The sequence below is a fragment of the Furipterus horrens genome, unplaced genomic scaffold (assembly GCF_987537825.1).
Source record: "Furipterus horrens unplaced genomic scaffold, mFurHor1.1.pri manual_scaffold_17, whole genome shotgun sequence".
Lineage (NCBI taxonomy): Eukaryota > Metazoa > Chordata > Mammalia > Chiroptera > Furipteridae > Furipterus > Furipterus horrens.
The window spans coordinates 46307217-46324884 of record NW_028327187.1 but is presented as its reverse complement, the minus strand read 5'-3'; the positions used below and the strand labels follow the sequence as shown (position 1 = coordinate 46324884).

The 17668-nt window shown below is 42.8% G+C and overlaps 1 protein-coding gene across 2 annotated transcripts in view; it reads right to left on the bottom strand.

Annotated features, from left to right (window-relative positions):
- The window catches only part of AMOT (angiomotin), a 63070-nt gene that overhangs the window by 34048 nt on the left and 11354 nt on the right, over positions 1 to 17668 (bottom strand). Inside the window, exons 3-5 of one of the 2 annotated variants that reach the window (XM_090264614.1) lie at positions 13882 to 14030; positions 11082 to 12015; positions 2959 to 3460 (exon numbers count right to left, since the gene is read on the bottom strand). In XM_090264614.1, the coding sequence (XP_090120740.1) occupies positions 2959 to 3460; positions 11082 to 11953 (1374 nt within the window). In that variant the 5' untranslated portion in view covers positions 11954 to 12015; positions 13882 to 14030. The remainder of the gene's footprint in view (positions 1 to 2958; positions 3461 to 11081; positions 12016 to 13881; positions 14031 to 17668) is intronic. The other variant, XM_090264615.1, reaches the window with a different exon arrangement.

Below are 17668 nucleotides of genomic sequence, written 5' to 3'. Positions count from 1 at the left end.
GACATTACTAAGAAAAGTAGGTGTAGTCCTATAAAGTGCAGGGGAGGAAGAGGTTATTCCTGGTTGGGGTGAAGGGAGAGGAGGACAATTTCAGGGAGGAGATGGCATTTAGAGTCAGATCCTAAAAGCTTCATCAAGTCTCAATGAGCAGAGGTGGGGGGGTATTTTATTCTGAGTTTCCAAATGCATTCCCAGAGTGACCAGTAGTCCTATTTGTCTGGACACTGTGGGGTACACAAAAGGAAGCTGATGAGACCTGGCTACAAAGATAGACTGGATTCAGATCATAAAAGGGCTTTAATGCCAGGCATTTGGACTTTATTCCATAGTCAGTGGGAAACCAGTACAGATTTTTGAACATAAATTCATGATCAAAGTTGTCTTATGAAGCTCCTGCAAAGCTTGTAAATGGGGGGGGGGACACCACAAAACATCAAAGGGAAAGAAAGGGTTTTGCCCTCCATCAGCCCAAAACAGGAACAAAATAAGAAATTAGACTCCAGGATCTTTCTGGAACCAGTATAGTTTCATTGCACATATAATAACTACAGAGATATTTGCATATAATTTGTATAAGACAAATAAACACTATGGTCTATTAAGCAATTTTCAAATTAAATTTGATTCTTGAAAACATTCTACATTCCCTCCCAGTTTTCCACTTTCCTCCTTAACAAAGCTCAGGATGCTTTATGGGGAGAAATATCAGGCCCCCAGTGGGAGACTGGGGGAAAGGTGGGGTTACCAAACAACTCAGATTTCACCTGCCCCTCCTCCAAAATTATGCCTGATGCAGGACTGTCCGCAAACAAATGAGGCTTACACCACAGAAAAGAGCAGACTTGAGAGTGTTTTTCTCCTTGCAGATGGCACCAAGATAGCAGCACAGAAGGGGAAAACTGGTGAATGGCATTTAGCGACATGATCTGCAAGGCTTGAGCCTGATAAAGCTTCTGCGTGAAATTCAAGTGCTCAGTAGAGAAAATAAACATTTCCATTTGAAAGAGCAGCTTGGTGTTGGTCTGCGCTGGGCAGCATTTAGAATACAAGGCTTTCCAGTTCCCCACAGAATGCCACACCTGGAAGGCAGTCCCTCTCCTCACGTAGTTCAAAGTTCTATCTCAAGATCTTGTGCCAATCTTTCCCCTACCCTGCTGTGTAGATACTGTACCCTCCAAAAGGGCAAGCTGTATACCGTCAACAGAGTCTTCAAGGAAAAGAAGTCACAGAAGGGCACATCCACTAGTTTGTTCTGCATCACGGTGGGGGCAGGGGAGAGGGAAGGTGGTGGTGAGTTTCCAGACTTATTCTATCTACTTATACCCCTCATAAACCTTGGGCCTCCTTATTTGTTCTAGCTCCATCTGGTATCTACCTCATTCTCCCCACTTTCTCCTCCTCTTCCACTTCACCTGTGCCTCTCATCCACTGCAGCACTGGATTGGCCTTCATTTTCCCCAACACTCAGGCTGTGCCAATTACACTCAGTTGAGGTATCTTTCCCCATATTTGGGAACAAACAACACAAATCCCACTCTGCTCCTCTTCCTGTCACCCACGACCCTCCTCAAAAAAATTCACCATGGATCCTTTGGTGAAGAGGGTCTATAGACAATTTCGGTCTATCCTTCAGTTACTGTAGCAAGGATGTGGCTGGGGCCACCCTAGACAGAGAGTTTGGGGAAGGGCATCAACTGTTAAACCTAATCAGCCAAACTGGGCCAGTCTGCCACTAATGTGTGAATATGACCCATTTAATGAACCAACGTGATGGGGGAGATGGCTGGTATAGTTAAATGAATGAAGGGAGAATAATTTTAATTGGGAGCAAAGCCACAGGAAAACAGTTCTCACCTCAACAACCCCCATCCTGATTTAGGAATATTGGGGGGAAGTGTTTTAACTACATAAATATACTTAGCCCTCCTTTCTCCTTTAGAACCCAGATTTGGTGTTTATAAATTTTCAGCTTCATTCAGACCCCTGAAATTTCCACTTGTGGGTATCTCCTAAGGACAGAGTTGTTGAACAGTATCAGGCAACCTCCCCTCCCTCCCCAACCTTCACCCTCACCTCCCTGAACAGTTCACATTGTCTTTGTCCGGAGATCAAACCACCTGAGCTCTACAATGACAAAAGCTGCAAAGAGGCTGCCAAAGGCATAACCCTATTCACCAACAGCCCCTGGAAGCCAAGAGCTGAGGTTCCTAGCTTAGGGCACTCAAGAGCTAAAGTCCCAGCTGCAAGAAACAGGAGGGGCCCAGGGAAGAATGTGAACTGGGGACAAACATTCCTTTTTCTACTTACTCAGCCTAGGGCTGTCACCTGTCACCCAGCTGTGGTGCTAAACCCCCTCCCCACCCCCCCACACACATACACCAGAGAAAGAGAGCAGATGTTGAATTTAAACTGCAGGGAAGGACCAAAGCAAAAAGAATAAGGAAGGGAGTGTTGAGTAAGAGTTACCATGGGAACTCCCACTTGGAAAAGTGCTCTAAGCCCTTTCCAGAACAAGGCAGGACAGGATCTAACTTCGGTGGTGAGATATTTCTAGGAACTATGGTTTTATATTTACAATTCAAATTTAGTATTTGGGAAAATACAATCAAGACAAAAGTCTTTATGCTGGCAGGTCCTTCACCTACACAGACATCATCGGTGTTTTCGACCTATTGAAATTCTAAAACAATCAGTTAAGTTTTCTCTGGAAAAAACCAATAAATATGTTTTTTCCTCCACATAAATGTAAAATGTTCCTTCTCCTAGAAAGACAGGCAGAGACTTATTCCAAAGTTTGATCCATATCTAACCTTCAGGTATAAGAATCCTGAAGACCTGCCCATAAGTCATGCAGGCACCCACAAATGGAGACTTTTACATCAATATTAAACATATAAGATTTATATTAAACATATAAGATTTAAAGGAGACTCTAATATCCCAACACGGGGGTCTCACCTTCTGCAGTCTTGCCACCTTCTCATAGCATCCTTCCAACTCCAGCCGCAAGTTCCGGTTCTCCTCTGAGAGGATCTCAACCATCTGTTGGGCTCTGGAAACAATGGCAAAAGGGTCTGCTGGCATTGGCTGATAAGAAGCAGAAGACTGCTGAGCCCTAGGCATAGCTGAATAGGCTTCTCCTGGCTGCTGCTGTTGCTGCTGCTGCTGTTGGTGATGGTGGTGGTGGTGTTGCTGCTGCTGCTGCTGACTCAGGCCCGGCTGGGTGAGACGGTAATGGTCACCCTGGTGAGCCTGATTAGGAAGGAAATGTTGCTGCGGCCTAGGTAGGTGAGCTGAGTGGTCTCCTTGGTTTGGGACCAATGGATGTTGGGCAGGAGATAATCTAGTGGATGGTAGAGACTGCAGCAAGGGCAAGGAACCCCCAGACGTGAGGGAAGAAGTAGGACTGTGAGGCTGAGAGTTCCTGGCTGACAACGGCAATGAGATGTCCTGTGTTGGCCTGTAAAACATGGAGGGCATGCTAAGGTTAAGCTCTCTCTGAAGGTACTGGGAGAGAAGAGCACAAGGAAGTGAGATGAGGAGGCTTCCAGTACCCCCAGGACACCTGCAGTATGAAGAGCAGGCAGTGTTAGACTGCGGGATCTCTGCCAAGACCTCTGTAGTTCTTTCCAGGCCTGACCTTCTGTGGCTGCCTGACACACAGGAATGTCATCCAATGGAGGACCGAACCAGATGATCTTAAAGGTCACTTTGTGAAAATCAAAGTGGAGTATGCCTATACAATAGGTGCTTGAGTTGAAAGATTTTAAATGAATCTTCTATGAGGTAATTTTTTTTCACTTCATTTTAAACTAAACCTTTTCTGACATTCTACATGTTCTCCGGCACACGTAAAGAGTCAAATTTAGAAAATATGTTCCACTTGCCCAGAGGGAAATAGCGAAAAGCAGTCAAAACCACTCCCTTCTTGCTATCTGCAACTCTCTTTGATAATAAACATTTCCACAAAAGATTACTTGAGGATATGTAAATTCTTGTTAGAGATACCAAATAATTGTTATTGATAACAGTTATTAATAACTGACTGATGTCTACTAGTAGTAATAATACCATGGCTTGGAGGGGATTATATGCAACATTATTATACAATTTTTGATGTACTGAATTACAAATATAAGGACTGGAAAGGCTTCAGTGAAATAATTTAGTCAAACTCTGTCATTCAACAGAGGGAGAAACTGAGGTCCAGAAAGGGGAAGCAATCTGTCAAATATTACAGTGAGTTAGTGGTAGTGCCAGAGTAGAACCCTTGTTTCCCAATTCCCATTTCCAGGCTCTATCCACTACCATAATATATTGATTTCCTAACACTGATGGTTCAGATTGCAAGCCTATATTACTTAAGGGAAGTTCCAGAAAGAGAACTGTGGTACATTGCTTAATATGGCTCTCCAATTTTTATACCTAATACCGGACTACTAGCCAGTAAGAGGAACTGAAATCAGAGTACATGAATACATCACTTCCACCATAACTACTACCAGGAAAGTATCTGTTAGTATACACTAAAGACAAAAAGCTTTGCCCAATGAACCTCATATACTCCCACATGCTGTGGATTCTTGTTCTACAGTTGATATTTGTCCATCCAGGAAAGACAGATGGCTGAAAGCATGGGATTTGGATTGCAACAGAGTTTAGAGACCTTTTCTATTGCTTACTAGCTGTATAACATTGCTCAAGTTATTTTATCTGCAAGAGCCATTCCTGAGGTTGTAAATGAATTACAAAAATACTGGGCTCTTCTCATTTTGGAGTTCAACAGGAATTACAAAGAGTCTCTTATCTACCTCTCAGTGAGATTGGTTGACCCTGTTAAGTGATTTTACTTGTGGGATATCCATTTAATCTTTGCACTGAATTGCAAAATTCATGACAGATGCAGGACAAATCACCAGGAGCAATTAACTTTTAACTCATATTCCAGGTGCCAAAGCACATCCCTCCTACCCATACTCCAGTTATCATTATTGTTCATTTATATATTCCCTTCAAGAGATTCTCACTATTAGGAATTTTTACAGCTAGAAAATCATTCCAAACACTTGCTCATGGATACCCAATTACACCTGGATGTTCAACAGAGTCTTCAAACTTGTTCAGGCCCTAGTTTCTGTCTCTCAGCCCCATCAATGCCTCTGGTGTACCTACATTCTTCCAATTTCATACCTATGTCACTATAAACAATTACTGAATTTTGAAGAGGGCATGAGAACTATTTGTGGATGGAAAAATTTATATGGTTCTCATGATTACAACTGGAAAATTACTGCTTTTACATAACCTTTTTGCCAAGAGCTCAAAGCACTCATCCAATCAAAAGCATGGGAGCTGTTTATAAACTTATTCGGGGAAGAGTCTTTCTCCATTTTCCATATTGAGGAACTTTATTTCCCTTAGAAGTAAAATTGTCTATATGTTCTTCTTCCTCTTTGAGTAAAAGCGAATATTATATTATACATAATTATACATATATGCTCTGTCCAGAAGGCATTCAGCTATGTAATATGAAAAATAGGTACACTTATAGGAAAACACACAAGATACAAGAAACATTGTACACGGGACAATGACTCCTCAGTCCCCTTCAAAGCAGGCACCTTGGGGCCTCACACAGGTCTCCCAATTGCCATCGTATTTTCCTGAATCTCATCGACAGACCAAAATGTCTTCCCTTTCAAAGATGATTTTAGTTTTGGGAAAAGCCAGAAGTTGCAGGGAACCAAAACTGGCTGTAGGGGGCCTGAGTCACCTGGGTAATTTGATGTTTCACCAAAAAAACTGCACAAGACATGGTGCATGAGTGGGCACGTTGTGATGAAGCTGCCAGTTACCAGTTGCCCATAGCTGCAGCTTTCTGAATCATCCAAATAGTTTCCGCAGAGGAATGTTCAAAATGAATGCAAAATCTGATACAAATTTGTTGACCTACTTGCTCCGTCATTTTGAATGCAATGGCCACAAAGAGCACGCGCTCACTCAACACTGCCCCCACTAACTAGTACAGTGAAGTCGTCATTGATGACGCATGCACATTCCAGTCCACTCTCCTTGGCTGCCAGGTTACATCCATGTGACATAAACCATTTTTGTTATATTAACAATGCTGTACTTTTTCTGGACAGACCACGTATATTGTCGGCAGCCGTCCGTCTCGAGAGACGATGGTGTAGCTTCTTAAGAGTCTATCTGCACCGCCGAGAATGGTTGTGCAGTCCGACTCGGGAGTGACAGTGTCTCCTCCCGTGTTGAATCGACATCTTGCGATGACGCTGGAGTGTCCTCTCCAGTGAAGTTGAAGCTACAGAGCCTGGGCAGGGTGATATGGAGGGTCTGCTGTTGCCCATGCAGCAGACCCCCCCTCTCTTCGCAGCTGAAGGGTCCAAGGGAAAGACGGAGTCAATACAGCTTGGCTTCAGGTGCGCCGCAGGAGTTGCCGGTGTTGACTACAACGTCAAACCGCCTTAGGGACTCCGGCTCCGGATTTTCTGTCGGGGTTTACTCCCTTAGCCTTTCCCCTGAAGAGGTATGCCGCAAGGCAGCGGAGGTTTTTTGGAGTCAGAGTTTTCCTTCTCTGATGTGCCCTGACTGGAAGATCGAACCAGCGACACTTAGCTCGCAGGCCGACGCTCAATCCACTGAGCCAAACCAGCCAGGGGCTGACCACGTATATATATGTGTGTGTATGTATATATTATATACATATACAATCTCCCTAGAGGTAAATATAATGTCCTGGAATTTTTTGGGGTTTTTGGATATACTGGGCAGAAAATAAGAGCTCACATTTCATGGTCTCCAATCCAGTTCTCAAATTTTCAAAATTTAAGGGGAAAATGACCACATTAACTTTCATCCTCATTGCCAGAATTTGGAAACCCAAGGCCTAGGAGGTGTTCTCTTTTAAAGACTGAATACCTAGTTCTGAACTGGGCTTCCTCCCCACCCTCAACTCCCCTGGACCCTATCAGAAACCCAGGCCTCTCCTTCAAACAAATTAGCCATAGTCTCCCTCCTGCCTGGAGGCTGAAAGGACCCTCCATTCACTAAACAGCTCATGGCCTCCTGGGGACCTTGGGAAGGAGAAGACCACAAGGTCTGTGGAAAGATGTCTCCAGAGTCAAATAAGCCCAGGACTGCAGTGACCCTGGCCACAACTCTAGGCATTGCCTAAGAGATAAGTGGAAACAAAAAAGCTGCCTCTCAGGTTCCCCAGGCTGGAAAAGGAAGCAGATTTCAGTGAAACCGTGGTGTAGGGAAAACCAAGACAGTCCGTCCCTGGCAGGTTTGCAAACATGAAGCAAGGCTTGGGCAGTTGCAAAGGGAGAGAAAGCCCTCCAGCCAACGAACTCCATCTGGGTTCCAGCATCCGCCCACCACAATAAAGCAGGACCATATTAACTCTTGTGAAGTTCCCACTGAGAGGAGGGGGCTGAAAAATGACAGGGGTATGGGAGAGCTGGGGGGATGTCAGAGGAAGCAAAAATACACTCAAGATTAAGTAACAAGAATAACAGTAATAATAAAGCTGGTAGCTGGGTGAGCGGTCCACTACCCAGCACAGCAGCACGAACTGCTGCCCACTGACATATTAACCAGGAACAAGCCATCAGCAGACAATAGAATCACATGATCCCATGGAAGCCCTGACCTGCCTCCCTGCCCATTCCCTCCCTTCATCCTGCCCCTTCCTAAGACAACGTGGGTCCCTAGTGCTCTGCAGAAAAGGGAAAAAGACATATATGCAGGACTGAAGCCAATGGCCAAAATCAGCATCCCCTCCAAAGCAAGGAGAACTCCCTCCCAGAGACAGACAGCTTACAAAGACACACACAAAAAAGGAAAGCAAAGGTAAATCCACTGAATTGACAAAGCACCTTCTACCCTGCTTCCTCACTAACTAGAAGCCCCTGCCCTTCCCAGCCACACATCCATCCAGCTCCCCTACACATACTACACGCTCCTGGCCCACATATGCACAAGCCCACACACTCACACTCTCACCAGAGCAGATGCCACCAACAGCCTGGAACCCAATTTATTCTCCCCACAGAAACAGTGCCTTTCCCAGGCTCCGTGATGGTGAATATGTGAATCCTGGAGAGGGCCGCAAATTCTTGATGGTTTCTCTTGCACAACCAGCTCTGCTCTGAACTACAGAGTTAGGTCACCCTTAGATTCCACTAAACAAGGATTCGAGAAACCTCAGATCTGGGCATGATTTCAACAACTGAAAGGAGGTGGCTGCTTTACAAACAGAAAAGACTTAATTTTTTAAAGCAGTTGATAAATCTAAAACCCCAAATGCAGAAAAGGCTCAGCACTTAAAAAGACAAAGATTCAGAAAATTTTTAATTCTTCACATAGCTTGGCCTTGTTTCCTATCTGGAGATCTGAGCATTGAGGATATTTATTTTTTAAGTGGGGAGGGGGGTACACGGAAGATGAAGTAATAAAAATATTGTTTATAACATTCTATTCATTTTAACAGCAAATCTCTAACATTTCACTGCACCTTGAAAGGCAAAGGTTTTTTGAACAGCACTTTGTTAGAAGAGCTTGCTTTGCATACATATCTGTAATTTGTGGGTTGGATGGGATTAAGAACTAAGAATTTAGTCTTCTAATTGTTTGGTGCTAGCAGCAGTTACTTGGAAAGGTATTCACAAACTGTTAAAGGAAATGAGGAGGACAAATCTGTCACCACTTAAAAGTGTACATTTCTAGAAAGCAATTCTACTACCTCCCCTTGCCAGTAATTTGTCACTAGGTGCCGTCCCTCATCCCATGCCCTGAAAACATTTTATTGCTGGAATTTTTTTGATGCGGACCCAAACTTTACACAGAGCATCTTTTAAGTTTGATTATTCATCAGACATATCAAGCACCCTGTTCCTCTCCCAGAGTGGGAAAAAAAAAAAAAGTTAGAGCAGAGCTGTGTATTAAAATACTACTCAAGAGAGGGTAATCAGCATTGGCTCTATTGCTTTTGGGGATAGGAAAATAGAGCCACAGATAATGTAGGAGGGAAGAGAAAATACAATATCTTCCTGTAAAACAGACGCAGCTAAATTTCTCTGGTGGTTTAATCAGCATGGGAAGAAAAATATCCTTTTTGGGGTTCCTTATTATTTATTTAGGCAGATCAAAGGACTTTTCCTTTTAGCTTTAAACACTGTGGGAGCCATTTCAGATCATGAACAATACTGGTGAATGAGTTCTGAAAATAGCTTTCCTGGGAAGGGGGGCCATGTACTGAGTGGGGCTTTGGATTCTGCTCCACACCCCAGCCAACACACTCCCCTCCCACAAGGCAACAGATGTCAGCCCATCCACATACGGTAGGTAGGGAGTCCCATAGACTCTTCCATACTAATGGGAAGGACAAAACAAAAACCCCAGCTTCACTGACAGTTTGCGAGCTTGGATGGGTTTCCACTAAGCTAAGCAATCCAACAGACCAACCCCTCCCTGGGTCTTCCGTTTCATTGGGCAGATGGGAATTGGGTCCTTGCTCTCACTTAAACTGGAAGGACCCTGTCCCTTACCCCATTTCCTGTTCCAAGTCATTTATCAGAACTTATCAGACCTTTGAAAGCTGCAAAGAGGAGGTCGAAAAAAAGGTTAGGAAATCAACCTGAGTTAAGGAAAAAAAATCCTAAACTGGAAAAGTTAAGGGTGGAACCCAAAGTGAATTGTCTCTGGCTAAAAAAATGGACCTGGAAGGCGAAATGATGAAATACCAGGAAATGCAGAGGCATTCTCTTACCTGCCTCTACTCCACCACCCTGACTGCCTTGTATCCTGAGTCACCTAATGAAGAACTTCAAGCCCAGAGGCTTTTCCCCAAAGCAGTGATAAGGAGACAGGAGACAAACAGACATCAAGGAGATCACAAGTCTAGTCTGGCAGTCCTCTATGGAAAAGGCCATCCTAGTTCCAGGCACTTCAAACCTCACAGCCACCCATAATTACCCATGGTAAAGGGCAGGAATACCACATAACTTCCATCATTGCTGCCCATGGTTGAAACCTTCCCTCTGCCCCATATGCTTAAATATTACTAATCACAGACATGGTCCCAGTAGTATCAATAGGAATGATGAATGAGATAATGGAATCTAAGGTCTGGTTGATACAGTGGCCCCTTAAGTAAATCAGAAGTATACATGGGTGGGCAAAAGTAATACAAATAAATCATACACTAATTAATAAATAATGATACAAGAATAAACTCTTTCACGCACTCACAACTGTAAACCTACTTTTGCCCATCCCTCTTTTTAAGAACTGAATTAAAAAAAAAAAAAAAAAAGAACTGAATATATGAAACAGTACAGTACTCCTGAACTAACAGCAAGTGGTACAGAAGTCATGGGTGTATTTTTTGCCTTATACATTTTAGCATGTGACCAAAACTTCTATATAATATGATGCAAATTTAAATTAGATGTCTAAAACCATAACAGGCAGCTAACAAGGTCTCTACAAAAGAAAGATGAACTAATCCAGACTTCATAAACTGAAAGGACATACAAGTTACATTCTGAACCTACACATGTATAGTTCCCCCACAGTAATATCTGGGTGTTTGTTTAGTGGTTAAAAGAATCACAGTAATTCTGCAGAAAGATGTGTTCACAAACATATGTGATGAGAGCTTTGTAGAGGGGAATAAGTAGAAGTGATAGGATATTGCAAACTAATTAAAGTCAGATAATTTTCTTCTGCTCCTAAAGGAAGGGCTTAATAACTCACAAGATGGAACACTGACCTTTCTTTCAATTTCCTAAGAGATGGAACAGCAAATAGCTGCTGAAATCATCCACTAGGCGTTGAGGCCATACTCAACCTATAAGTTCAGGGAATGTTAATATAGTGCTAATTAATTATGTATAGAAATTCAGCTTGGCAGGAAATTTACTAAATCAGGGGCCAGCCATGCATTGCTGAGTCTGTTACACCAAACACCTGCCCATTCCTTCCCTTAAGATTCCTAACACACAACAGAAGCTGGTTGGAGATGAGGTCAGAAAATTAGAGAAAGGGAACTCTCTTACCTGGCTGCTCCATACTCAGGGGGATGCTGATACCTCATCAGTTGCCCCTCTGTTCTCCCTGGCTGGTTCAAACGATGCTCACTATAGAAGTGCCCTGGCTCTTGGGACTTGCACACTAGAGACTGAGGTGGCATGCCCTTGAAGGGATACTCTGGTGGGGGGCCTCGGTGTTCCATGCCCTTCAGACTATGCTGGCTTGGAGGTGGCCCTTGGGCCTTGTAGAAATCACTGGAACTTGTGGGATTCTTGTAGAGGTCATTGGGTTGTGGTGGGGAAAGGGGAGCACTGGTAACAGGTGGATGGGCCTTAACTCCACTGGTGGCCAGAGACATCTGCATAAGTCGTTCACTCAAAGAGCGGACATGTCCTTGCTTAAGGTCTCTGAGTCCTTCATCCTGGTGCATCTTCCCAGGATTGAGCCGCTGAACTGATGGGCGTCCCTCAGTTCTCATCTTCTGGTTTGTGACTCCAGTGACATAGAAAGCAGCTCCAACACTGGCATGCTGTTGGCCCCGAAAGTACTGGGACTGGACTTTGGCTTCTTCATAGGTTGGGAGTTCTTCATTATTCTGCATTCGAGGGGAAAGCTGCTTCTCCATGATGATGTTTTCTGACTGGATTTCCTGCCCCTGGGGTTCTTGTCTAGCAGCGTGTGCCACAAGCTGTTGGTGGTGATCCTGGGGAGTCAACACATCATTCTGAGGACCAGGGTTCCCACCACCACTTGAGAAAGGAGCACTATTCCCTGTGGCTTGCTGGTGTATGGCAAGCAAGTTGCGATTCTCACTAGGATTGCCATAGCGAAGCTGCTCTTGTAGCAGACGCTGTAACACTGTGGTTCCTCCACTTGGCTGTTCTTCAGAATTTCTCATCTCTATTGCTGGTGGTGCCTTGTGAAGAGAGAGAGAAATTGGGCACCTGGGCTGCCCTTGACCTAGGAAGGGGAAACAGGAAGCTTAACACCCAATTGATGGATAAATCATTCCTCTAAGGGAAGAAAATGGGTATTTAAGCGTGAGGATTCCATTGCAGATACAAAGTAGAGAATTGAATCTAGAATTAATAGATTCATTGTTTGTGACTCCTGGTGCTAGCATTGACATGGTGAGGAACTTGGAGGCATAAGTAGTTCTGTTTCATCTTTCACTTTTAGCATGGGTTAAATATTCAATCTTGACATAACTCCTAAGAGGACTGGGCAAACCTGGAGCAGTCAAGTAGGGTGATCAGAAAGGGCAAATTTCCTAGGTCCTTAGTTACAAGGTTCATCTCTCTGTATTCTATTTAAAAAATCCATTTCTTGTGGTTGTGGCAGTTGGGGCAGGACAGTTACCTCATAGACAGGATCTGTAAAGCAGTTCAGCAATGTAAAGGAAGTAATAAAGTGCCAAATAATAAGTAATATAAATAAAAGGTGAAGAGAGCTTGGCTTGCACCAGATAGAAATGAGCCCTGCTTGATGAAAATCACTTTCTACAATCTCATAAAATTCTTAAACATATATATTTTTAAAAAACAGGAATCCCTTTTGTATTGTCCATTTTGGATGCTCCTTGCTTAGTAAGAGAAGGGCTTGGGACAATTGTTATTGATAAAGTTTCTCTTTCAGCCATCCTGGAATTGTCTTTGAGACTTTGTTGTTGTTTTTGTTGGGTAGGAGGAGTTTAAAGGGAAAACCCTCTTTCATTTCAATTGTGCCTCTGGAAAGGGTATAATTATAATACCCTTCCACTATCACTAATTCTTCTTAAGGAAGTAACATGGATTAAGTGAAACATAACAGTAATAAGACAACTCAAGCTTCAAATTCTAAGCATGCCATGTTTTTATAGGGTAACCTAAACAATTGATTCTTCTTTTATTGTCTTTTGTTTCCCCACCTAAAAATTAGTATAGGTGACCTCTCACTCTGTCTCTCTCCCTTACTCCCTCTGTATATAGTAGTGCACGTAAACTCATTACAGGCTCACAAACTCTCTGGACATATCCTGTCTCTCGTGTTATGTACTGCAAGTCCACATTCATGATCAATAATGAAACTTTCACCCTAAGAATCTTGAGTAGTGTTGGGTAATGGATATGATGTCACACAAAATGTCACAATACAGGTCAACCTAACCCACTATCAGGTTTCTAGATGAGAAGTCTGGAATCCTGGTTCCAAGCCCCTGATTTCTACAGTAAATAGCCTCCAGTCTCTCTGGACACATGACCCCTTTTCATTTAATCTTACAGGGAGTGAGTGACCCAGGAGATACGTATGGTAGATTGAGAAAGGTCATTGTCCCCCTTTCACACTTCTTTCATGATTACTGCTACCTGGTTTCCAATTATTGTACAGAGTACTTCGACCCCACAGTTAACCTTCCAAAGGCCCTTTTTAAATCTCATTAATCCAATTTTGGGGAAAGTGTACAGCAAGGGCCTGAGCAACCTGCCCTCATGTCCTCATGTCCTCTTTTCCTCTCCACTATTGACACATTCCACCTCCAGTATTTAACCTGTCAGATTGGGATTTTCTGAAGACTGACAAGTATAATTTATATATCTCTCTTGAAGCCTGAAAACTGGAAATGTAACTACCAAACTACTTTTCCTTTCTCAAAAAATGGAAACAGGAGTACGTATGGTTATAAGAAAAACTTATAAACCCCTCCTGCTAGGCAGGAAATCCAGATATTGAGCTGCCCCAGACCCTGAAGTAAGTACACCACCCCCTCCCATTCCACACATACCCCACCCTGCACACACACAGGTTTGAATGCACACACACACACACACACACACCAATGATCCATACCTATTTCTGCTTTCTTTTAGGCTTAAAGCCTTGATCAGGACAGGGAATTCTTGCTTATGAGCAGCTCCAGAAACCGCAACGGCAGATTCCCTCTCCCCTAACACTCGGGTTCACGTTAAGCGTCGCCAAGAGTCCAACCAGTGGTCACTCTGAAATGTTCAGGAGGGGAAGGGGGGAAAAATAAAAATGTTGTTTCTGTTTTGCCACCAATGGCCAACAGTTAGACAAACCAGTTCTTCCAAGGGAATAATTTGTTCTCCCATGTGCTTGCCTTTTATATGAGTGGCAGGTCCATTTCCACCAGGACAAAAAGGAACCTCACTACCCAGCAGTGTGTTCAGAAGGTTGGGCAGTCTCCAGGATGTGGAAATGTCCAGGTCTGAGACTGGAAAAGATTCCTCTGTTCTAGCCCTAAAAGCCTCTGCATCAAATCTGAGTTGGATTGATGGGTGATGATAGAAGCCATAACCACCGTCACCTTTAAGGTGCAACCTTTAAACTGCTGTCAGTGGTAGAGCAGGTGAGTGAGGCTTACTGCCCCACATTCCAGAAGGAAAGGCAGTCATCAGAAGGTAGGTTTTTGGTTAAACATTAATGTTCAGTGGAGCTCCCGATTCAACTGCTACAGCCTCAAATGAGCAGAACCAAATCCAAACTCCTTTTTAACCAAGTCATTAAGTATTTATTGCATACTGGCTATTCCAGACATTTGCCAGCCTCATGCTAAACATAACGAGGATTACAAAAGACACACAACATATAGTTCTTGCCCTCAGAGAGCTTACAATCTGATCGATGACTCATTCATTCTTACTGGAGTAGCAAAGGCAATTGCCCTTCTCAATGCATAGCGGCAACTCCTGTCCTTCAAGAAGATGCCTCCACTTGTTTTCTCAGCCCTAGTATCTCTGCAAAAGGAAAATACTGGACTCACACTATAAAGATTAGCTGCAAACACTCACCAGATATGGATTTGAGATAGTCCTCATTTCTAAATACTGCTTTGTCCCTGAGAAACGGCCTGCAGGTCCCACCACAATACTTACATGTTTAGGTGACATGCACATGACCCACATACTGATTTTATGTCCTGGCTTAGCCATGACTCACTCATATCACTTAAAGGAAAGGCTTTAATCTGCACCAGAGACACCATTGTGGAGCAAGGCAGTGCAAAGGAAGCACACAAGCATCTCTGTATTTTGGGAGCATATCCAAAACATCCAAGTGTTTTAAAAAATCCACAAAACCACACAGTGATTAATTTAACATTATTTCCTTGCAACATTGCCAAAAATAAAGTGAACAGATACAAAGTGAGCAAACATGGAAATTTGTCTTTCCATCTTGTTTCATCCGAATATGTAATCACAATCAAAAGCAAACTGTCTCCGATCTGCAAGGTAATTATTTGGGGGTGTCTTCCCTAATTTCAAAGAGAGGAACTTGTAATTGGAATTGAAGCTGGCCCGTTAACACAGCTATGGTAAATAATCACTGTGCTTCTATTGTCCAATTCTGAACAAAACAGTTGTCTTTTTTTTTTTTTTTCAACTGAAACATGCAGAAAACAGCCCAAGGCTTTTAAACTGGAATCCCTGGAGAAAAACAACCATACAATTCTTTGCCAGTACTATTTAGATTCTTCATGCCAATTTTGACCAAGAAAATTTTACTTATCAAAGTCATACTCGCTTCCCTTAATTTTGTCCTCTATCTTCCATAACCTTTTGAAAACCCAGATAATTTCATGTCAATTGGACACAGATTGTCCCTCCCCATTACCCCGCCCCCTGGCCTTTTTTTGTTTCTGTTTAAAAGAAAAAAGGAACTCAATCTAAGAAAAAAAAAAGTTTTGCTGATTTCTCTCCAGTTTGATGATTTTTTTCTTAAAGAACAAAAACAGAATCATAGGTGTGGGGATCATTTGGAGGGTTATCAGCTGGGAGGGGGAGGGGGAGAATGGGGAAATGGTGCAGGGATCAAGAAGCATAATTGGTAGGAACAAAATAGTCAGGGGGATGTTAAGTATAGTATAGGAAAGGGAGAAGCCACAGAACTTACATGCACGATCCATGAACATGAACTAAAGTGGGGGATTGCTGGAGGAGGGGCAAAGGGGGAAAATTGGGACAACTGTAATAGTATAATCAATAAAATATACCCAGGATGGAACTAGAGAGAATTATGCTTAGTGAAATAAGCCAGGCAAAGAAAGCAAAATACCATATGGTATCACCTAATACAGGAAATTAAAGAGCAACACAAATAAACGAACTAAATAGAACAAAGAGTAGAATAGTAGTCAGTAGCGGGGAGGGGGGAGGGAGAGAAGGGGGATAAGTAAGGGAAGGGTCTAGTCAAGGAACGTGTATGAATGACTCACGGACATGGACAACGGGGAGGGATATGATTGTGGGAGAAGGGATGGGCTGGGTGGGGGAGCAATGGGGGAAAAATGGGACAACTGTAATTGAAAAACCAAAAAATAAAAGAAATTATATAAAAAATAATAAAATAAAATATACCCAAAAACAAGGAACTTATGTTCATGTACATGTTAAGACTCACATAAAAAGGAAAACACTACACCCATTTATTTATTAGAGAAAGGAAAGGAAAATATTCCTGTTCTCATGTGCACAAACTAAAATAGTATAAACTCTGCAACCTTTAATATTCCTATAGTTTTAATTACACCAACTGCGAGGGGTCTAACATCATCTCCAATCAATAAAATAACCTTATTTCTCCTGGATGAACAGACTGTCCCTGAGGATATTTGATAGAAGGAGAAAGGGTATCTATCTATGGTTCTCTCTCTAAAAATGCAATTTGAATCTATATGTTCAACTCTTCTATAATAACAATAGGGCAGCAAGGCCAAACTAAATTCTTACTCCATTTGCATTCATTGGCCTCTTTCAGTACACCTGGGAGGCTGAGCCAAAACACATTAGTGAAAACCCAATGTTTTCCAAGCCAAGTCCCAGAAAATCAACATCACAGGGTGGCCAGGGCAGACCAAATTCCCACCCCTTACATAAATTTTGAAATATCCCTCCCTATAAGATTTTCTTTCTACATCTTCTGTCTCCTCCTCCAATTCTGCCCCTATCCCTCACTCCACCAATCAGGAAGAAGAATCTAAGTCTAGAAAACCTGTTTCTCTGCTAAATCTTGGTCAACTTGTTCATACCACTTTACTTCCAGCTAAATGGAAAGAAGCCAGTTCAAAGTTTTCTCTTATCTGCATGCATGTATTTGTGCATAACACACATACACACGTGCACACACACACACACACTCCCACACAAAAAGAGAGGCAAAACAACCCACTGAATTCTCTCATGTCCTCTCAGGTTGGTCCATATTATGGCCTGAAGTGTCCTAGGGAACAGCTTTCCCAACAGTCTTGCAACTCAGGATTCTAATTCACTTGCTTTGAGGGCTAAGAAACAATGGCCCATTTGCAGGTTATCCCTAAACTTTCAATGGGTAATGGGAAGGCAGTATAAACACCATGGTTAAGAGCCGGGGCCCACAGTTACCCTGTCCAAGTTCAAATCCTGGATCTATGGCTTTCTAACTGACCTCATACATGTCTCTTGACGTTCCCAAGTCTCAAATTTCACCATGTGGAAAACAGGGATAATGGTGCTCATACCTCATAGGGTTTTTATAAAGCTGAAAGCAGGTAATCCATATAAAGTGTAAACACAGAGCCTGGTACATAGTAAAGGCTCAATAAAGTTAGCTATTAATATTATTTCAAAGTGGCTTTTTT